At 42.0% G+C, this 22774-nt stretch overlaps 1 protein-coding gene across 3 annotated transcripts in view; it reads right to left on the bottom strand.

The window, feature by feature from the left end:
• Positions 1-3895: 3895 nt before the first annotated feature.
• Positions 3896-22774, bottom strand: part of MTHFD1 (methylenetetrahydrofolate dehydrogenase, cyclohydrolase and formyltetrahydrofolate synthetase 1) — a 95838-nt gene continuing 76959 nt past the window's right edge. For 2 of the 3 annotated variants that reach the window (XM_061376396.1, XM_061376400.1), the window contains 15 exons: positions 22633-22740; positions 22457-22531; positions 20634-20736; positions 19395-19471; positions 18326-18466; positions 15396-15464; positions 14749-14860; positions 14457-14596; positions 13993-14034; positions 12914-13014; positions 11775-11952; positions 10527-10634; positions 9137-9289; positions 5008-5116; positions 3896-4832 (listed from right to left, as the gene is read on the bottom strand). In XM_061376396.1, coding sequence (XP_061232380.1) covers positions 5027-5116; positions 9137-9289; positions 10527-10634; positions 11775-11952; positions 12914-13014; positions 13993-14034; positions 14457-14596; positions 14749-14860; positions 15396-15464; positions 18326-18466; positions 19395-19471; positions 20634-20736; positions 22457-22531; positions 22633-22740 — 1497 coding nt within the window. In that variant the 3' untranslated portion in view covers positions 3896-4832; positions 5008-5026. The remainder of the gene's footprint in view (positions 4833-5007; positions 5117-9136; positions 9290-10526; positions 10635-11774; positions 11953-12913; positions 13015-13992; positions 14035-14456; positions 14597-14748; positions 14861-15395; positions 15465-18325; positions 18467-19394; positions 19472-20633; positions 20737-22456; positions 22532-22632; positions 22741-22774) is intronic. The other variant, XM_061376401.1, reaches the window with a different exon arrangement.

Genomic DNA, 22774 nt, shown 5'->3' with positions numbered 1-22774 from the left:
CTCACCTGCGGCTCGGCCCTCGCGGCTCCGCACCGCTCCGCGCCGCTGCGCTGCCGCCGCCTGCGCCGCAGCCGCGCCCCCCGGGCCAGCGGGGAGGGCGCTGCCGGCAGCCCCCCGCCCCCCGCCGCCAGCCCCCGGCCCGCCCCCGGCCCCGTGGCGGCCCTGCCGGCACCCAACCGCAGCGAGCGGAGAGCGCGGCGGTGCGGAGGGGTCCGGGACTGCCCTCCCCTGCGAGCGGGCACCGTCCCGCCGAGGGCAGGGCTGGGTCTCTCCCCGCTCGCACACCAGCAACCCTCTCTCCCCTGGGACGTCACGCCCCCTTCTCGCGGGGAAGCATCTCCCCTTGCTCGTAGGGCAGCATCCCAATTTGCAAGGCAGCATCCCTCGCTTTTGGCACGGCGGCATCCCTCCCTGTGCGGCAGGATCCCTCTCTTCCAGAGTAACCCTTCCCCTCCCAGGTTGTGCACGGCAGCAGCAGACGCTAACGGCAAACTGCACTCAAGACAAAGGTTTTCCAGGAGATTGAGTTGGGATTTTCAATTTGGGTCCCAATGGCAGCAAAAGGCACTGTAAGATGCACACCCCGGTGGAAGGGACCACTGGCATTTGTGGATCCAGCATTTACCTGGCTGTTCGGGAAGGAAGGAGGTCTTGCTCTTGGAAGCTGCCTTATTTTGTCCCACTTGAAACCTCTGCAGGTGTAAGCACACGCAATTCGGGTTGCTGCAGGAGCTAGGCCTTTGGAGGTGTTGGTAAGGACAGCCAGTTCTTAGGTTTAAACTAACCCTCACCCCAAATCCCAGAGAAACTGCCTTTCTCATGAGCCTCTTTTCTTCTGACTTTAAAAAAATCGCATCTCCAGCTGTTACACGATTGGTGGGAAGGCCTCGGGAAAAAGGACTACCAAGTGCAGCTGATGAACTACATGAAGCTATAGTTAGAGGTGCCTGAACATCCCCATTCAGCTCCACAGGGAGCTGACTGACGCCCACAAAGGTTTTGAGGACATTAACTACTTCACAGCATGCTTGAACGTAAGAACCCAGGCACAGCAGCACACTTTGAACCTGCAAGTGGCTTCCTGTGAAGGCTAGCCTTAGAAAAACACACATGGCTTCCCACCTCCTTGGCTTCTGCATGGGAAAAATGCACAGAATAGGCCCATTGGGCTGGAATGTCAGCCAGCAGGGCAGAAACATGAATCAAGCGACAACGAGCTGCCTTTTAAAAAGCTCCCCTATGAGATGTGTTTGATTGCCTTCACTCAGGATAATAATCTTCGTTTGGAAACAGCTTCTCTCCCCAGGGTGGGTGGCGAGTTCTAGTTGCACCTTACTTCTGCATTAAAGATAGGTGAGGCACCTCAGGGAGATGTTCCCTCGATGCAGCCGGTGGCAGGAGGAAGGGAAACAGTATCACAAGGATGGCTGGCATTAGGATGACTCATATGTGTGCCAGTGTGATGGAGGCAGGTCCTCCTCAATCCCATGTGGAAATACTGCATGGAATTCAATTATTCCTGCACCTCTGGGGGAAGATGGTACCACCAAAGGCTGTGGTGGAAAGCAAATAAATAACAGGGTCTGGGGCACGTAGAGGATCTGGTCAGAAGATAGGTAAGCTTGAAGGGTCCTGGCCCAGCTGTAGGCTGTCTTTTCTTTCTGGGCCCACGCTGGTAACATGCAGGCAAGCCAGCCAAGCAACACTTGCTCCTATTTCTTTTGTTCCTATTGCCAGTAAAGAAGAATAAACCAAACCAACATCAAACCCCTGCATGATGCAAACCCCTGCATGACATGATGCAGGACTCTTATTATAGCACAGCTGGGGAAACGGGTGACCGTAACACCAGCTAAAGGCTCTGGGCCCACAAATAGCCCACAGAGAACAAACACATACATAATCAGATTTTTCTCTAGGCAACAGGAAGAGAATACAATCTTCCAATATTTACTTAGCATAAATTAAGTGTCCTTTGTGTCCTATTTAATAGGCAAACACTAGCTGGTGTACTCAGCTGCAAAGGAGAGACTTGAGAAAAAACAACCTATTTATGTGTCAGTCCTGCAAGACCCAGAGTACCATCACAGAACAGTATGGGTTGAAAGGGAGCTTCAGAGGTCATCTATTTCAACCCCTGCAATGAGCAGGGACATCTTTAACAAGATCAGGTTGCTCAGAACTACATCCAGCCTGGCCTTGAATCTCTCCAGGGATGGTGCATCCACCACCTCTCTGGGCAAACTGGGCGCTTCACCACCCTCATTGTAAAAAATGTCTTCCTCACACCCAGCCTGAATCTCCCCTCTATTAAGCTTAAAACCACCACCCCTCATCCTATCACAACAAGTCCTGTTAAAAAGTCTCTCCGCATCTTTCTTATAAGCCCCTTTTAAGTACTGAAAGGCTGCAGTAATGTCTTCCCGGTCTTCTCCAGGTTGAACAACTCCAGCTCTCTCAGCTTTTCCTCACAGAAGTGCTCCAGCCCTCTGATCATTATTGTGGCCCTCCTCTTAACCCTCTCCAAGAGGTACACATCTTTCCTGTACAGAGGACTTCAGAGCTGGGTGTAGTACTCCAGGTGGGGTCTCACCAGAGTAGAGAGGCAGAATCACCTCCCTTGACCTGCTGGTCACACTTCTTTTGACACAACCCAGGATACGTTTGTCCTGAGCTGCAAGCACACACTGCCGGCTCATATCCAACCTTTCATCCACCAGTACCCCTGCTGAGTCCTTCTCCTCTGGGGTACTCTCAATCCCTTTGTCCCCAGCCTGTGTTGATACTAGGGGTTGCCTCAACTCAGGACACTGAAGAGCTCACATCTCGACACATTCAAAATGAGGGTTAGCAAAGCATTCCCCACTAGCTGCCAGGGATACTTGGGGTATTTCTTTGCCCCTCTGCTTTGTTACCACCAGTTCTGTCACGCACAGGAAGACCTTAAACAGTTGCATGCCTGAGCCGCTACTCTGACTCCCTGCAGGAGCTGGACTAGCAACCTCTTGAACCATCTCTCTCAAGCACATGTCTATGAGCTCATGCTAAACGAAAAGGAGGCTAATCTTAGCATAAATTTGCACTTATCCCATCTTTCGTAAGCATAAAATGAAGGTGGAACACAGAGCACTTGCAGGAAAGCAGTGCAGCAGGGAAGATTAAATGTAGGAGCTGACAGGGGACTTGGCAGCAGCTCTGGCAACCTGCTTCAGTGGAAGGCTTGGCTGAGGTGCCACAGGTGAAGAGGTACTTTCAGCCAGGCACAGAGGCTGCAGCAGCAACTTCTGACCCCCTCAAGTGGCCTGTGTGCCCTCTGGCAACCCTGGCTGCCAATAAAGCTTCAATTGAATACCATAAAAGAGGAAATTTTAGGAGGCCATGAATACATCTCAAATGGTCTTAATGACAATTCAAGCTGTTCTGTCCGCTTCCATGACAATCAGGTAATTTTTAGACAATAATCCTCCCCTCCTGAATAGCTCTAGAGCTATAGCTCTCTCTCTGTATATATACACAGTATCTGTCTGCTACAGATGTACCCTTACACTGGTGCACACGTACACCCTGATTATTCCAGTTTTCACCAAAATCAGCATATTTTTAGATTCAGTTCTGATGTAAACAGATCGGCCTTGCAAGTCTTAATTCAGATCTTTTGCCATCAACTGCAAGTATCTCAAATTCAGAGTAATTCATGTAGTTTATTTCCTATAGATGACACACATCATCTAGAAAACAGGATTAAATGCAGATACACAGTGGTGCATTGCAGGCAACTTATTGCTGCAATGATCACTCTTACTTGTCAATATAGGGATTGCTGCTGCTACAGCTGATGAGAGAATTAAGTTCTACTTCAGTAACCTCGGTGTGTATGTTAACACCTCAAAAGCACTTAAAGTATTTATCAGTTTATTTGTATTAGTTAAAAAATTGGCAGCAATTGTATTTTTATGTTACAGAATGATTCTTGGCCTGCTGACAAAACCTACTACAAGTTACCAGGTCGCTACTCATGTTGTCTCTGTTCACCAAACAGGTAGCTCAGAAAAAAAGGCACATCAACAGTGTAACTGTATTGATTGTTGAGCATAAAATGGTTTAAAAGATGGGTGTGGTAGAAGCCACAGTTATGGGCCAGAGATCCAGTCCCAACTGATCTGACATCCAGAGGTTCGCTTTCCTTCACAGTAGAATATGGTAGTCACAGCTGGGCTTTCTAAAAGGGAAATCTGATGTGGCTCAGATGGTCTGCAGGAGTAATTCAGAGCAGAAGCCAGAGTAAGCACTTCTGGAGAGAGGCAAGAAGGAAAGGGGATTCCTATTTGCTCCCTCTTTTAAATGGCACTGATGCTGTTTCATAGTGCAGCAGTTTCTCCCATAGCGGAGAAGCAGAATACAGAATTTAGCATGGCAAACAGGAATATGAAGTATACAAGACTTTTAAAGATAGCATATGCTACAAAACCCCTATGGCTGAGACAATTAAGACCCAAGACTGTTCCAAACAGCTCCAGCTTTAGGATTTTTAATTATTAAAATCAGGTACTTGAATCAGAAGTCACTAAACCTAAGCTTCTGTATTCTGCTTCAGCTATAATTAGGAAGCAGGTCTGTAGAGGAAGCATGCTTTATATGCTCAGTGTTAACTAGCTTGGAACACAGAAGTATAAAACTATTACAGATTAAGAGTAAGTGGTTGATGCTTTAGCACTCCTCCTTCCAGTCACTTCTTGCACTGTATTCTCAGTAATATCTTGTTTTGACTTAAAAAAAAGAAAGGATCAGAGCATAGTTCCGTTTACATGACTCATCAGGTGTTCTTCTGGGAGCTGGAAAGAAAGATAGATTTAATTACCATTATATAGTACTGCAGGCAACTTTCAGGCTGAATTATAATCAAATGTCATTTGGAAACATATGGCATAATACGAGCCCAGCTTAACTCCATTATCTCAAGATGAGAAATAAAGCCCAAATATTGAAAACCTTGAAGAAGGCACCCACCTTCAGTTAATAATTCCTTTCAAAAGAGCCCATTTACTGTTCCTGACACGGGGTCTAAGTCTATATCATAGAAACAGGGTCTTGTAGGAAGTCCAGGCATAGTGCTCATCTGTACAACAGAATATAAAATGTTAAAATGGAAGCAGCATAGTTTCATGGAGAAGATACAATAGTAAAGACTATGATGGCAGCTCCTTGGCACATATACAGCTAGTTGGATGATGGTCATGTACCATTTTGAAGCATACTGTGAGAGTCAGGAACTTCTGGCTCAGTACACAGATCTGGAGGTTTGGATTTTTATGATGAGGGTTTAGTTTGGCTTCTGCCACTGCCAGTGACCAATCCCAAGATCTGGCAAAGCACTTAGACATTTAGCTGACCAGTTAACTGTTAGAGGAGCATTCAAGGACTGCTGTGGTGAGCCAGTAATTACCTGTGGCAGTTTCTGGTTAATAAAATGAGGATTCATATTTTAATACAACTTTGCTGACTGTAAAGTCTCAGCTGATTACAATTCTTTAAGGGTCTAAAAGTGTTAAATAATTAAACAATTAGGAATAATTATTATTGTAAAGAGAGTTTAAATAGCTTGTGGTTTTCAACTGGGATAAAGCTTAAACAGAGACAGAAAGGTCAGTTCTGACCGGAACATTTCTGAGGCATTCAAGTCAGAAGGTCTGTGCAGTGACAGAACTGAAACTAGCAAAACAGCTGCCAGCACTATGCCTGCCTCAGGCCAGTCCCATCGAGTTGTCCCATTACCAAGTACCAAGTTTCAAAGCCACAGAATGCAAGACCAGCAGGGACTACACTTGGCCTGATTTACTAATGCAGCTGACAGGATTTTCCCTTCCCTAACTCAGCACTTAGTCCAGCAGCACATGTAGGCTAAACACAGATGCTCTACAAAGGTGGGCAATTTGTGACCTTGCTTGGTAGTTTGTGTCAGCGGTCATTAACTGCTTTAATAAAAAATTCAAGGTCCCATTTTCTAGCTGCATCCTCAGTTTCACAATCAGTACTGTTATGCCTATCTCTAAAGATCTTTTTGCCAACCTGGGGTTTTCTCCCTGAGCAAGTATTTTGCACACTTATCAAATTACCTCCCAATCTTCCTTTGATAATAACCTAAGCAGCAAGGAGGCACAGCTGTATTGCTTAAGCATTTTCTGCAGTACTCAAGACCATTAGGTGAGCTTTTGGAGTCCCATCGATTTTCCTAAGCCATTTACAAGTGCTAACATCAGTCCCATATGGACTATACCATTGCAGGTCTTGATGGTTTATGCAGAGGCAAAAATCACTTCAAGACCACTCTCTGTAATCAATTCTAGGCCTGCATTAGCTTTTTGTCAGAGCTGCTGCTTTCTCTGGTAGAGAATAGGGGAGCTACAGAGAAGACCCCCATTCCTTGTATTTGTGTTTAGTATGAATGTATGTGTATGAATATTTTGCTCTCAAGAACCAAGATATTAAGGGATTTAAAGTGCCTGGAGAGGTCTTCCTGTTCTCACCATAGTCACCATCGGTCTCTGGTCATGCAGAGCAAGAAACTTACAATTTATTTACCTAACACTGAAGAACCAGAGCTTTGCAGATCTCCACTTACAGATTCAGAGGGCCACAGCAAGAGCTGAGACAGGGCCATTCAACAGAGAATGAACTGCAATATTGCTGAAGTTGGGCCTGACTTTACTCTTTATTGCGCTGGCTATTCTGAAAGGAATAGTCAATTTTCCTCCTTTCCTTTCCTATCCATAGGGCACAGCCATAGTAGCTAACCTGCTACTTAAAAACAGTCTGCTTAAACCCTGAATTCTCATGTAGTACAGGATAATTTTCCATCCAAGCTACTAATTGCTGTACAAGTGCCTACAAAGCTTAATCCACTCAGTTATTTTCAAAGCTGAAGAAATGAACTTTTCCTCCATCATTCTCCTCACTTTCAATACCCCGTGTGCTGTAAAGGAACACAGGGCAATTCATACTATTTACTTACCTGAAAAAAATTAGACAATGTGGATATAATCAATCCCCTTGCAAGAATTCAAATAAACCCAATGCCAGCTAAGCACCTATTATTTATTGCACTCATAAAACTCCCCCAAAAAAGCCATTTAGAAACAAAAATCAGAGCTGAATAAATAATTTGCTTTCAATTCATCAGCAGCATCAGAAAAGAAACCCAAACTCTGTGAGTCCAATGATTTATTTCACTTTAAAACTAGATATTTTAAATTACATTTCCTTTTAAACCTCAAAGTATTTCATTAAACTACAACAGCTCCAACTTTGAGCCAGAAAGGGAAAAACCCAAAACTCAGAAGCTGAGAGAAAGTGTTATATACCTTTGTGATTATCTTCAGATAACAAGAATATGCATTCATCAGTGATTAATTTAACACCAAATTCCTCATAAAAGCTTCTGCACTGAGCTACACATTTGCTGCATTTTCAGCCCAGAGTTTAGTGGGTGCTGCCAGAAATTTATTCTGAGGCTAAAACACCTCCTGCTGAATGGGTTTAAAATAGTGGTCTGATTCAAAATGCCCTGAATTTTTTCTCAAAAGGAAATCCCTTCCCTGGCTTTACAAACACCACAGAAATGTTATCTTCGTGACCCTAATTGGAAGACTCACTGTTAATTCTGGCAGAATTAACACCATGATTTCCTACACGTGCAAGAAAACATCAGGAATCTAGGAAGGGAGCAGAAAAAGAGAGTCCAACATCATAAAAACTGAAGACATCAGAAACTGAAGTACTAGTTTTAATGTCAGAAAACGTCTTACTCTTGTGCAGCTCATTAATGTTGTTTACCCTTCCTTTCGCCAGTACTGATTAAAAAAAAAAATAATAATCATAATTTGGATTAAATCTTGGCTTGCAAAAAAAAAAAAAAAAGCCATTAATAACAAGCACGCACTTCCTTTTTATCCCAAAAGACACATTACTCTTTAAAAAGACAGATGAGCCAAAGTTGAATCAGGATGTGGTTATTTTATATATGTTGGATAATCTGGAAACCCTTACCTAGCTCTTATTTTATTTTATTTGTTTTTTAGAATTAAAAAGATATCCAATATTTGGCTCTAGCATTTGAATGAAAAATGGATCCAACTCTGAAATCAGCAAATTCCATAATCAGAGCCATGCATCCCTTAACACTTTTGAAAACTTATCAAAACAAACATGCTGACATGAAGACTTCAGGAAAAGGTTGAGGCCCCAGAATAAGGGGAAGACAAACCTGCTTGCTCCAACTGCTCCATCCCCTAAAATAATCAAACAACACTCAACATTTACCCAGGGGAGATTCCCCAGGTAAGATTTCCAGTGGATCCTTTCATCCTAAAATTCTTTCTTTGGATGCAAACCTAAACATAAGTTCATTCTGCAGGTAGCTTCTCTTTCTTGCCCATCAATTAATATCAAAGCTGTGCCGGGATCCTGTTTCCATTGTGGCTACTCTCCTCTCAGCTGACATTGTGCCAATCACATCAAAGAACAGAAAAGAAAAACTCAAGGGCACAGTGAAATGAATTGCTGGAACTGATGCAGGCTGAATAGCAAACAGATGGTTGGCAAAACCATGAGAACCAAATGGGAGGGGAGACTGATAAATGATTAATAGTACAGGTCAGCTCCACTTTGGAGGTGTCACGTCAGAAGTTGTTTGCTTTGTAAGCTTTGGAGTTGTCTTGTTCTACCCTGATCTGTAAGTGTACACAGACTTCACCTGCAATACTGCAAAGTACTTTCATTAGGAATGCAAAGTCACAACAGCAAGTAGCTGGGCAAGGGTTTCTCCCATCCCCTCTACCAGAACGTAGTTCCCAGATTTCATTAGCTACAGAGCTCACCCCTTCCTCAAAATCCAGGAAGACAGAGATATAGGACCCGAGGAGTATCCTGGGGGCTTGCTAAGTATTCAGATAGTCTATTTTAGCTTCCCTTTTCCCCTGAAAAAAAACTGTTCAGGGTATCTAATACACTGGACTGTTGAAACACCAATTGCAACTGACAAGGATTCTCCTAATCTAAGATACGTAAAAGTAGCTGTTATTGGAATGCACATTAAGTTTTTTCCTCGCCCCACAGCTGAGGGCTTCATGCAATCACATACCGTTCCTACAAGTGGATACAGGAACCCAGCACCAACACTGGCCCGAATGTCTCGGATTGGCAGAATAAAACCTGTAGGTGCTCCTTTTTGTTCAGGGTCATGAGACAATGATAAGTGAGTTTTAGCCATGCAGATTGGCAGGTTTCCAAATCCCTGGGAAAGGCAATGAAAAGAAAAGGTGGAGAGAAATAAGTGAAAACTGGTTAAGTGTTCCTGTACACAAATGTAATTGTTCTATTCTGCCATTCTCTGCAGTCATCCAACGTTTTACCAGCACATTTTACTCCCCACCAACTGCTTCATCCACAGCCTGTCAGACCCATTGACCAGTCCTCATCCCCATTTCTTCTCCCCCAAACTCTCCCACTGCCCTCCACTAAGTATTAAATAAAGAATCACCATGCCCCTCCACACATCCAACTGAGCAAAAAACTTCTGATATGGAAGTGTTTGATATACAACTTTGATACCCAAATTACTTACTTTCCTCCCAAAATCTTAATTTAAACAGCTTGGAACTAAAATTTGTGTTCAGATGAAGTCAGTTAATTAGAAATGTTTGATCAATATAATTGAAGTTTATAAGGAAATAGCAATTAAAGGCCTATAGCATTTTGACAGACTTTTAAAGGGATACACAAGAAACACAAAAGAAAAAAACCATGTATGCCAGGAGTAAACTAACTGCAAAAGCAAAATTATTCAAGCACACTGTGAACAAAGAATGGCTAGTTCTCACATTGCTCTTCTCTTCAAAGCCCTTTTATAGACCTTCATTAATGCAGAAGCAGATGAATTCACAAGAATGTCATGGTAGGGAGGAGTAAAAGCAACACAACAACCAAAAAGCACTGAATTCAACAACTAGCTGCCAGGTTCAAAACTTATAAAAGTAGACTTTTTTCCACAAATAGTATTGTATCACCTCTGGAACATTTTCCTCAACAAAACTGTGACTACCAAAAATCCACATGGGTTTAAAAATTAATTAGACAATTTAGTGGAACAAGAGGAAAAAAATATAAACAACCCCAGAGACTATTTAGCATCAGTGTGACTACTTGTAATTCCCCAGTTCCCAAATTGCTGAAGTAGAGGAGAGTACAGTAGAGAAAGATCACTGAATCTTCCTGCCCTCCTCTCCCCACACACTATCACAGATGTGCTACTGGGCCAGATGAGTTCTGTCTTCTCCACTAGAAACCAGGGCCAGTTTCTCCCTCCACATACCACCTCCTCATCCTCCTCTGCCATGGCAGCATATAGTGAACCCCAGGCAAAGAGATTATTTGAGTGATGATTTCCTTCACACACAGTTTGAACACCACTGTTCAATATGAGCATTTTAAATAAAAAGCACCACTGATATCATGTGATGTGGAAAACTCACTTGCTTAGTGTACAAGGCAACTTTCTCCTGTGCTTCTGGAAGTAGCTCAATGTCCCTTGCCCCATAGATCTGCTGTGCAATAATTCTGATCTTATCTATAACGGGGAGCTAGGGAAAGAAAAAAAACAACAAGAAAAAAGACAAGTTAGTGGGGCCAAACTACAGAGAGCTGAAACATCACAGCAGCTTCATATTATTGCGCAATGCTCATCTGCAGATGGGAATAGCTCTTCTATTTGCTGTAGACCAAAGCCACAGAATTTGAGGGTTTTCAAAAGACACTTCATTTACCTTGTTGCACTCATTTCTCTTGGTAAGAGGGCAAAATGAGCTTATTACAGTCAGAAAAAAAAGAAAAAGATACACAACAGTATCTCTTCTGTGCTGTGCTTATGTGTTAACTACTGCCATCACAAAAGAGGCATCTTTATTTTCTCACAAGTCTAAGCCAAAAAAGCAGACGAAAATAATTTGAAGGAATATATGTCAATGGTTAAATAAAAGCATGAATAAAACAGGCTAAAGAAGAAAAACTGAAAGCATCTGTTGAGAAGCTAAAATAAATATAATGACATAGCTGTATACCTCACTAGGTTCTTGAATAGATGCTTGCTATTCAGCCATTCAGGCTATAATCTAGGAACTAACAGTGACTTCATTACCTCCATGTCATCTGTCACATCTGCTTAATATCTTAATAAACAAATTCATTAAAAAACCCACCCCCACACACTCTTCCACCTTGACCTATAGTGTGACTCTGTAAGCCTTATTTGCAGAGAAAGGAAAAAAAAAAAAAAAAGAGTTAAAACTAGAAAAAATTCTGTTCCATAGGCTGGTATATAGATTTCTATCCTCAGCAACAAGCACACCTAGATGCTCTCCAGTAAGGTTAACAGGTTTGTTCAGGCTTGCTCCAGTCCACGCTCTGATAGGAAGGCACATCTCAGGTTCAAGAACTAAACTTCCCCTTAACCTGAAACAGGGCTGCCACAGTAGAAACCTATGTGTTGTCTCCAGCAGAGTCACAGCAGCATATTTCAATGCAAAAGTAAACAATATTTCATTAAGCAGTCAAACAACATGAACTGAATAACTAGGTCTTTGAGATTAGTGGAATAAATGTTATGTTCTAAAACCAAATTTCTTCTCAGTTTCTCAGAGCAGCCTTTCAGACAGTCCTTAGCAACTTAAGCTAGTGAAACCACCTTATAAACAAAGTACCTCTGTAATATTGCTAGTTCATACCTTCACATCATAGAGGAACCTGAAGTTGCTGGGTGTCTGCGATGCTCTCTGAACAGCTTGTGCCAGTGCAACTGCTCCTTTACCTCCCTCTGCCCAATGAGTGCACACCACAGCATCAAATGCTCCTGCTTCCTTTGCCTGTTGCACTACAAGGGCCATTTCAGCCTTTGTATCTGTTCTGCAAGGAGAAATGCTTGTACATTTGTATCAGAATGCACACACAGTAAATTAACTGTTCAATTTAATCATTTTCACTCTTGACAAGACCCAAAAACTGTCCAAAGAAATCACACCTCCCAGCCATTGGGAAGCTGCTGAACGACTATCCACCACAGCCTCCACCTTGGTGAAGACAACTATACCACAGAGTAAATGACAGTAATAGAACCCTGGAAATACATGCCAGAAACCCATGACTCCTGACAGAGAAGTGTTCCAGACTTTCTGCATTTCTGTCCTGTGTATCAGTAATGTAACTTCTGTTTTCACAAGTGAACTCAGGAAGGCATTAGTACTGCTAACTTAAAGATGCCAACCTTATGAAGTTTAACTATGAGAAGTGCAAGGTCCTATACCTGGCTCAGAGCAATCCCAGGCACAGCTACAGGCTGGGCAGAGAAGAGATTCAGAGCAGCCCTGCAGAGAAGGACTTGGGGGTGCTGGTCGATGAGAAAATGAACACAAGCTGGCTCCAGTGTGCGCTCTCAGCCCAGAAAGCCAACCGTATCTTGGGCTACATCAAAAGGAACATGACCAGCAGGTTGAAGGAGGTGATCCTGCCCTTCTACTCTGCTCTCGGGAGACCTCACCTGGAGTATTGTGTGCAGTTCTGGTGTCCTCAGCATAAAAAGGACGTGGAACTGTCCACATCGTCACAGGCACCTTTGGTACATAGTAATATGGCCAGTTGGGGCGTAAGTAGTGGCAGATACTAGCCATAAAATCCTAAGCTAATTTTAACTAAGGGATGCATTTGAAATGGCTAAGCAGAGCTCCCCTATTTATTCAGCATCTTCCAACAATGTAAAATGCTGCAAACAATATATGAAAAGGACTGAAAACAAGAGATTGCTAAGTATAGCAGATAAAATGTCAAAATTTTACACCAATGCACCACTTCCACATCTCAGCTCACTTACTTGAAAGCATTGACAGCCACTACTACTGGCACACCAAACATCCGTGCATTTTGGATTTGCTTGTTTAGGTTACTACACCCTTTTGCCAACAGTTGAAGATTCTGTAGAAAAAACAGCAAGCAAAAAGCATGTTTTATCAGGGGCACTGAAACTTTTGTTTCAAATCCACTGTCCACAGCTAATGATAAAAAAGTCAAAATGGGAATGACACTAGAAAGGCCAATCCCCAGTGGTGCTTTCTGAACAGTCCAGACCAGCGCATGCTCTTGGATGGAAGATAAAAAGAAATGACTACTTCTAATGATCAGTGGTTTCAGCTTCCAAGCCAAGGTAAGAGAAATCCCTTTTTATCTTTTTTTTGTTACTCTTAGTAAGTTAATACCCATGCTCATTAACTCCTCACAGTAAAGCCTCATTTTCCTCTTTGACACATTCCTCTTTATGTATTAAATATCATTAGCAGTGAATTTCATGACACTTGTTTGAAGTCTGTGGCATCAGCTTTCAGCTTACACATATTTACATTTTGCAGTGACTACTCATGGAAATGTGGACATTTCATCCCTTCCTATGCAACAAATAACCCATACAGAAGCTCCATAAGAGAAAAAGCTACAGCAATGTAAAGAGAGCCAGACCATTTATCCAAATTTACACAACCATTCAAAGAACAGGGACAGAAGCCGAGACTTTAACTCACTTTTCTCTCTGGTACTGCTAAGAGAGCAATTAGAAAGGCACTCTGAATAGTCTGAGAGACAGTATTTCAGCCAAGCAATTACTCCATACTGAGAGGGTCAGGGGACACAGAGTAGATATTACTATGAAAAATTGAGTGCAGAGACAATTGCACGAGCTCAGGAGAAATGAAAAGGCTAGGTCAAGTACAAGAAATGCTTGAAAGAGCAGAGCCAATGTAACATTATTGAAAAAAGAAGAACATTACAGCTCATATGAGGAAGCATTTCCCTGGCAGCCAAAAAAGTGATACACTAGCTATCCAGGCATGCACTGCATGACAACACTGTGGCATGACCACAGTTAGATGGTCAACTGTCACAACAGCTAGAGAAGGTTACCTCTTCCATGTACTCCTTTGGTAAAGGTACCCCAGCAGTGACCTGGAAAAAAAGATGGAAATCTGTAATATTTTTATCCATAACAGCAATTCATGTTTGAGTCATATTAAACTGCATCAAAATACAACATTCTACTCCAGGCTGATTCCTTTCATAAGAAAAAATACCGAAAAAACAAAAGGAGAGAAAGACTGCAAGATGCACTCACAACTTAAGACTGACTGAGGTAATATCACAAGCACCCCAACATACAAGCACTTCACTAGGATAATGGAACAAGCAGGTAGGTACCTGTAAGATACTACAATGAAGCAGCTTACAAGCAACAGGGACACAGATTCCTTTTACAACTGCCAACCTCAAGACAATTACAAGCAGATTAAACCATACCAGGCGTTAAGTGACTGGATCAGAACAACAATAACAGCCCCTCAGGCCTAAAGAAAACCTTGTCTAGTACTTACTGTAGGGCCCCCTCCATGCATTTTGAGAGCTCGGACAGTAGCAACCAACACCACCACATGAGGCCGGAGACCAGAATAGCAGCACTTAATATTAAAGAATTTCTCCATGCCTATGTCTGCACCAAATCCTGCTTCTGTAACTAGAGTAGGAATGAAAAAAAGCCTGTGAGAGAAATCATGTTCTGATCATATCTGTCAAAAGTTTCTTCCAAGACAAAAAAACCCATCACGGTAAAAAAAAGGCATATCCCTCCCTTCAAAACAAACAAAAAACCACACCCTATACACTTACCAACAAAACCATCTTTACCCACAAGCTTCAGTGCTATTTTGTCTGCCAACACTGAAGAATTCCCATGTGCAATATTGGCAAAAGGTCCAGCATGAACAAACACTGGTGTTCCCTAGAAAACGGGGGGTGTGGGAGAGAGAGAAAGAGAAAATCAGAGGCTACAATTTAGCAGATCAGCAGCATTTTAGGAACTAAGTACTATGGTATCTGAAGGTAAAGAAAAACACTTTTAGAAGACATATCTTAAAGCCTTCTGATCAAACATTTGTTATCAGTAATAAGGACTGCAGGGCAAACAGGATTATAATAATCTGCACAAGTGGAGATATTAATCCTCTTAGGAAAAGGATGGCTAAGTCCCAGAAACTCTCTGTCATTCTCCTGCATTCACACCATCCAGATTCCCAAAACACTTCCTGGCATTAAGAAAACAGAACAGAGGCATATGAAAATTTATTGCATTGCCTTGGGGTCATCTGACAATGTCAGACCTAGAAAGAAAGTAGCCTTCTCCCCTAGCCCTGAACCTTAGTTAGGAAATCACAATAAATCCCCTACTGTATGCCAAGTAAGCCCACACTGACTGTGATGAATGAACTAAATCAGTTGCTTCTTGGCTCCGAGAATTCATGTCCATCTTTGCTCACCTCTAGTGTCTGCATGAGGTTTGGTTTAACAGCATCTTTCATCAAGACAGCCAGAGCACCAGTCACTCCCTAAGGGAAGGAAAACAAAAAGGCAATCAGTACCAAGACAGCCCCTATGCAATGTCAAGGCTCGGCTTTTTTCCTGGTGAGCTTTCAGGACCAGAACCAGCAGTTGCTCTAGATAAAATTAACACTAGTCAGGGCAAGGCAGAGTAACGACCTTTACATTCTTGTAAGAGGTTCGATGATTTCTGTTCAGGGCAGCCTCTCTTTTGTGACCTTGCTTGGCCACTACTTGATATAGCAAGATTAGTAAACAGTAGCCATGAGAGAGTAACCCTTAGGTATGCATGTTTATGGTAGCCCATTCAGTAGTACAAAGCAATGCTGTTAGGTTTTGCAGGCAGACTGGTCTTGGATTTTTTTCCTTCTTCCTGTCAGCAACTAGGCTCAACATATTGGTCTTGAAATGCTGCAAAAAGCTGCTACATTCCGCCCTAGTCTCTTGTGCCAAAATAACTTTTAAAGTGAACCTCTGTGCTCATGAGAAAGACCAGGTGGACATCATGAAAGGCAAACACCGGAGGCCATGTTTCCTCTGAGGTGCAGGATTATACCCTGCTGCAATTCTGTCTCCTGCTAAGTGAAAGCTTGTGAATTCATCCACAGTTGCCTTCTAAAGAGAAAATGAGGGTTTGGTCATCCTTGTGACTGACACAGTCCAGTGGGAACCAATCTGGCTGTTACCCAGCGCTTCTAAAAGTAACTAGAATTGCTATCATCGGTATAGAGACAAAAGTTCACAGCACTTATGAAAACCTTGAACCATTTCCTTTCCTTTTAATTTTAATGGGATTGCAGCACTAATTATATGACTTTTTTTTTAAAGACATTCACTGCTTTGTTTCATTAGTTTCAATCTTGCCACATGAAAGACTATTTAACATTTAATGGATAAGCTTAAACTTCAGTCATCTCCAGAATAATCAAAACTACAGAGCAAGATTTCCATGGTGACATTTCAGGCCTGTGTCACTCAGCAGCACTTCAATACACCCCATCCAAAAACCTGCAGTCAGTTTTCAATTCCACATTTCTTCCTAGCTTCTTCCTGGTGCACTTCCTGGTAGCACACTCCTAACATTGGTTATGTCACAGCAGAGGGACCCAGACATCTTATTATGCCAGCGTGGTCTCTGCAATCATCACATTTCTGCCTGCAAGAGGAGCACGTAAGGATGCAGTCCTAATGATGCAAACTTATGGCTGCAATCATTGCAAACATGTAATAGTCAAGAGAACCTGCTGAACAGGTCTGACACCATCCTCCATTCTGCAGTTGCAATGGACAAAACTGAATATAATTAGTTGGGTTTTTTTTTTTTTAAGTAGAAAAAAAAGTCTTGAGATTAGTCTTCTGTCACCTGGTCTCTACATAAAACTCAGAGAAACTCGCTACCCAAGCACCACCTGCCTCCACTGCAGATGGGCACGAGGAGAGACTCCTGTTTTCTAGAACAGGGTTTAACTCTGGTAATTAAGGATAAACTGGCAGCATGCTAGCAGCAGGAATTAAAATATCAAAGCTGGCTACAGAACATGCCCTCTCTCATTCCCAACAAATGCCTCGCATAAAGACATTTACAGGCAAATGGTTCCCAGCCTAGCCCTTTTCCTGCAAGGCCAGAGTCAGGCCACATTGCTAATATACTGTTTCTTAGGCTTATCCTGGGAGGAAGTAAAACAAACAAAACAACCAACCCCAAACACACAAGAAAACAACCCCCACACAACAAGATAGCAAGAGCTGGATAGGCCTTAACTGCTGCGTCACACCCTGCTGGAAACACTGGTCAGGCTATGCACCCTGTGGATTCTTTTATCTCACTTGAAATGCTCATTCAGAAAATGCAAAACAAACCTCATTAACACCATAACATACAAATTTGTAAGACTTTTATTTTTTGCACAGGAGGCTGTGAAGTATCTACTACACAGGAAGCAGTAAGCACCAATCTATCTCTATTAACTACCAATATCTGTATCTGTTGACTACTGCAACAGTGCTGAGCTTGTTCTGTCTTTAAGACAATTAGCAGAGCATGGTTCAACCTACAGGGCTTGGTTCACTTTCCATTCTCCAAATAGGGTTGCCATATTCAAAACACTTATTAGAAGTGTCTGGGGCACAGGCTATTCCACTGAAACCATGATGAAGCACCATCTGTGAGAGTGCTTATCGACGTATTCCACAAACATGCCAAGAACTGTACTAAAAAGTCTTGCATGGGCAGCTGCAACTGCTTCTTTGGTCTGCTTTACATACTGGCACTAGACATCACCTGTGCTACTACATTTAGCATTTCATACAGTGGAAATAAAAGATTTGTGTCCCTCACCAAAGGTTGCCATTTGGAGACCTTGCTCTTTCTGCATAGGGTTTAGCTTTTATAGCATTCACAGCCTCCCAGAATGAGGTATTTCATAATCTGTAATAAAATTTGCATGAGGCTTTGTTCCTGCACAATGTTTTCCTTACTCCAGGGAGCGTGAGAAACAGGATGGCCAGCAGGATGCATTTTGAATTCTTCAGATTCGTAAATATGCTTTCTATCTAGAAGACACCATGTATTTCCCCATTAATTTCTATGGGGCTAACTTCAACTTGACACACAGCACATCACACAGGACCTGCCAGGTCACATGCGCACACATGCGCGCGCACACACACACACACACACACACACCTCTCTGGATAAGGTGCTAGCCACAATTAAGTAAGAAAATCTTCATTAACTCCAGGGGCTAAGACTTCATCTTTGACCTTCTATATGCTAAGGTCTTTTCTGTACTGAACTGCCTATGCTTTTCAATCCACGGACTTTCAGAGGTAAAGGAAAAAGCATTTAAAAGCTGAATGACTCTCTTACAAGGTCATCGGTTGTAACTGGCTCTCCCTTCTTGTTGGAAGCCACTACCATTCTGCCCAGTCGCTTTTTCATATCGTCCAATCCATCAGAGAGTGCTAGAACTGCCATGATTTCGCTGCTCACTGTGATATCAAACTGAGCCTGCAAGACATCAATACAGAACATGAACTCATCAAGATTAGCTAGCAGCAGCCCTTACCTCCATTAAATTCTTAAAACAAGGCCAATCACCACCACCATAACAAACAAACAAACAAACAAAAAATTGTAAAAATAAATCTACATTACTCTCAGAACACACTTCATTTAATTTGGACAAACTGATTTTTTTTCCTGCAAAATTAAGTAAAAACTATTTATTCCATTGCTATTACATGACTCTCTCCTGGTGCATGCATTAGTGATTCATGTAAGAATGCTTAACACTAACCAATTATATTTTTGAAGACTGTACTAACTCATCTGACTATCACTAAACAGTACAATACATGACAAAAAAAAAAAGATTCTATAGGAAACAAAGGGTAGAATTCATCTAACACAGACACGGCCATCAAAGCTAACACCCAAGGGACATTTCAAGTCAATAGAAGGATGCTTTTCTGAGCACAATTAATTTGAACTATTAATTTGACAGTTACTTAAGGGATAAGAGGAGTCACAGCCCAAATTGCCTCTTTTCCTCTATTGATTATATAATGAACCTACACAGCTAGCTCAGATCCTGTAGCTAGTTTTGGCCAGATACATCCCACCCAAAGCGTCTGCAATGGTGAATATTAGCCATTACCAAGCATCATCTTTACAGAAGGCACCCATGTACCACTTACTATGCCACAGTCATGCCAGTTTGAGAAACCAGCATTCAGGAGAGATCAGGGAAGGAGAGAACTAACAATAAAACCAAATACTGCACTGGTAGTAAATTTAAATGCTTGGTTGAAGGGACATTATTTCCTTCCACAAGATGTTAGTCAAAGATGGAAATATCTGGAGTTACAGAAACTTGGTTTAGGACCACGTTTTTCAAAGCATTTTTTTAAAACATGCAACAGGAGGGAATAATTACCGTTCGTGAGAAGCCTTTTTCTGTTAGAGACTGTCCAATAGTGATTTTCCTAAGGAACCTGTCATTTGTATCCAGTACTGTGAGGAATGCAGAGAGAAAGATGAGAAGTCACATTGCAAGTCATGTTACATTTATGCCCTATGACAAATACTCAGCTAGATCACGAAGGAAAGACAGCAGTTTGACATACCATCCTCTCCTACAGAATGACAAATGCTACTCAACCTGATCCTTCCCCTAGACTAAACTGGGAAGTTATGGTACCCAAAGTCACATGCAGACCCTGCACCACATCCAGAGGGAATCTATGTCCTTCTGCGCACACTGAAAAGTCCAAAGTCTCTCTGAAAAGCAGAGCTGCTAGTATTACTCCAATTGCATTTCACCATCATTAGTTAATTTGAAACCAGGAAATTATTACAGCCAAAAAGAAACAAAATTATAGCTTTGTAAATTAAGTGATAAAATGGTCAGATACTACCATTTAGTAAGAATAGTTTCACACAGACCCATTAACTCAAATTACCTTGGAAACACAAACCACCAAATACTGGCTTAAATTTGTTGTTTCTTACTATCTGCTTGAAAAATTTTAAGTATTTTATAAAATATTTCCCATGAGGCAGAATACTTCAGCCCCATCACAAGTTATGAAGCAAATTCTGGAGAATACATTTCACACTATTTTAATAAGAAGGAGGAAAAGCAGTACTCTTGGGGTCTAAATCAGAAAGAAATTTCCGTATATGAAATTTCTTTTGCTAATGAAATACTAAATCTGCCAGATCAGAGACTGATCTTACCTTCAAGTACCTTTAAAAACCTTTTAGAACTCTGGCCTTTATTTGCTGTCAGTCCCCAAAAGAGCAAGATGAAACTGAGTTTAATCCCAAAGCAGAACCCTCTTCTTGCTCTCAGAGCTTTCTCAGTCAGGTTAAAAAGCTGTTGGCTACAGTTGCCAAACTCAACTGTCTCAGTGACTGATAAATCTAGGAACCCAAACCTGCACAATTTGTGAAGTCTTAATCTTTGTGAATTCAGAGTGGATTCAAAGTCTGTGTATCAGACCCTTTAGAAATGGGATCCAGATGCAGGCATCTATCCCACCAAACTCTCGAAGAGAGGCCAGCCCTGCCCTCTTTCCCATCTTTCCAGGAAACAGTTCCGGCTGCACTTGCAAACTTCTTTCTTACACTCATTTTGTTTCTTGATAATTCCTTCATTTAATGGCTCTTGTACCTCTTTGCCATGTTATGGTGCCTGGGTCAATGTCCAATCTCACAAATAAATTGACTTCTTCCTTCGTCAAAGCCATAGGATCAGTTTTGTTAATGCCCAATTTCTATGGGAGGAAAGGACAAATAAAAGAAAAGGTACAACAAAAAGATTCACAGAAATTAACTTTTCACGAGAGCAATGAGGCTTCAGCAGCAGCATCTGCATATTCAGAAATAAGTAGGAGCTGCCTTTTTGGTGTCCTTATAGACTCCACAACAAGGTAAGATGATCCATTAGTGTGTACCTGGAAGCAGCACTTGCTGCTGGCCAGCTAGTAAAGGGCAAGACAGACAATAAAGCTCATTAGGGCAGGTTGTTTCCAAGCTTTGTGCAAAGCATCTACAGAAAGAGAGCTCTGCAGTTCTTACATGCCTTGTTCTAATCATTAGTCTCACATACTTACATCCATTTCTCATTAGTTTGCCTAGGGTCACTGCACACAGCCATACATATTTTAAGACGCTGCTTTCAGCATGCTGGTTAAGTAGCACAAAAGAGGAATTAAACAATTCAGTCACAAGGCTGTTAGCATCCCAGAAAGCTGATCTTGAACATACTGAGAGGATGGGCAGTTTGCCAAGTTGCTTAATTGAAAGAAGAATTATCTCAGGAAGTCTGATACAAGCACAAGTTTAGGAATAAGGAGAACGTTGAGTTGATTTATGAACGAGCTTTTTTAATTAACCCGACAACTAATATGTATTTTTCTGAAGAACAGCAGGGAAGAAGAAAGTCTGTTCTCTTTGTCAAGATCATCATTTTGGGAAAAAAAAACAACCAAAACCAACCAAACACCCCCTCCCCCCGAAAAAAAAAGATAAATATAATCCTTCTGGAGTATTGGCATTCCATTCACACCTCAACATTTAATAACCATAAGTATGGTTAGGTTAGAATTCCCTCAGCAGTCCGTCAGGAGCACCAAGCAACATGACACAGCTGCTCTGCTCAGCAGTAGAAGCAAGGCACACATTCTCTAACACAGAAGACATTATACCCGATTAATAAATCAGAGTTTCAGCTTCCAATATAGTCTGACTATTGCTCCTGACTTCCAAATGGACAACTGATCCAGCCTGAATACTGTACAAACAGGCTTGTACTTTAATGACCTGAGCAGGCTCCAGTCTGTCCTCCTAGCCAGAAAGTCCAAGCTCACAGCAAAGCTATTCTTCTGTTAATCTTCATTTTTTGTGGAAGTCAGGGACACATGCTAGTTCACATTCATTTCTGGGGATCAGAGGAGCTGTGGTCTGTTCAGGGTCACTCACCTAACTGGGAATTCTTTTTTTGGGAATAGGAGGAATGGGAAAAAATGCCTGTCACCTACACTGCCCTTTCCCATTTTCTCAGTCTGGATAAGACAAAAAAATCTCTCTACTCTCCTTTTACTGACTTTTATAAACTACCTTTTTTTTGTGCTGCATTATCTATATAGCTGTCACATGGGAACTATTCATCTCTAGCTTGGTACTTTCTTAACTGCATTAAGGACACTGAATGGGCACCATTAATAAAGGGCACTAATCCCTTTGTCTCTTCCCACTGTGTTACTCATCAGCATATGATGGAGTTACATTAATGATTCTTCCCCTTCGGGCTACATCTCAGTTTTCTGTGCTGTAGAAAGGGCTATTACACTTCTGCACACTTTATGTAAAAAATAAAATGCCAGCAGAATGACCTAGAGGACAACACGAGAACTTCTGTATCCTAGTTCCGCCTACATAAAGGGTAAGTAAAAGGAACAGAACTAGAAACCAACGTGAAACTGGTGAAATTACCTGTAGTCTTCGAATCTGAATGTCTGAGAACTTCCTAACACCATTGTCAGAAGGCACCAAACGGTTGTAGAGAGCCTTACATAATGAAACAGATAGTTAATTAGCAACACCAGTACAGCCAAAACATCTTGGCCAAAGTGGGCTGGGCTCAAATGTCTCCTAAGTAAGGACCGTACCTGGTCAGTCTGAGTGAGCTCATGGAATATACGTGCATCAACAGCAGCAGCAACCAGGTTGTTGGCTGCAGTGATAGCATGGATGTCACCGGTGAGGTGAAGGTTAAACTAGAGGAGATAAAACATATCAGTTACCTCATTC

Source organism: Neopsephotus bourkii, unplaced genomic scaffold (genome assembly GCF_033783945.1).
Source record: "Neopsephotus bourkii isolate Nb327-2 ecotype Australia unplaced genomic scaffold, CSIRO-AGI_Nbou_v1 NB_1707, whole genome shotgun sequence".
In the NCBI taxonomy this organism is placed as follows: Eukaryota; Metazoa; Chordata; class Aves; order Psittaciformes; family Psittacidae; genus Neopsephotus; species Neopsephotus bourkii.
Note: the sequence above shows the minus strand (reverse complement) of the source record. Positions and strands in the feature narration are given on the sequence as shown.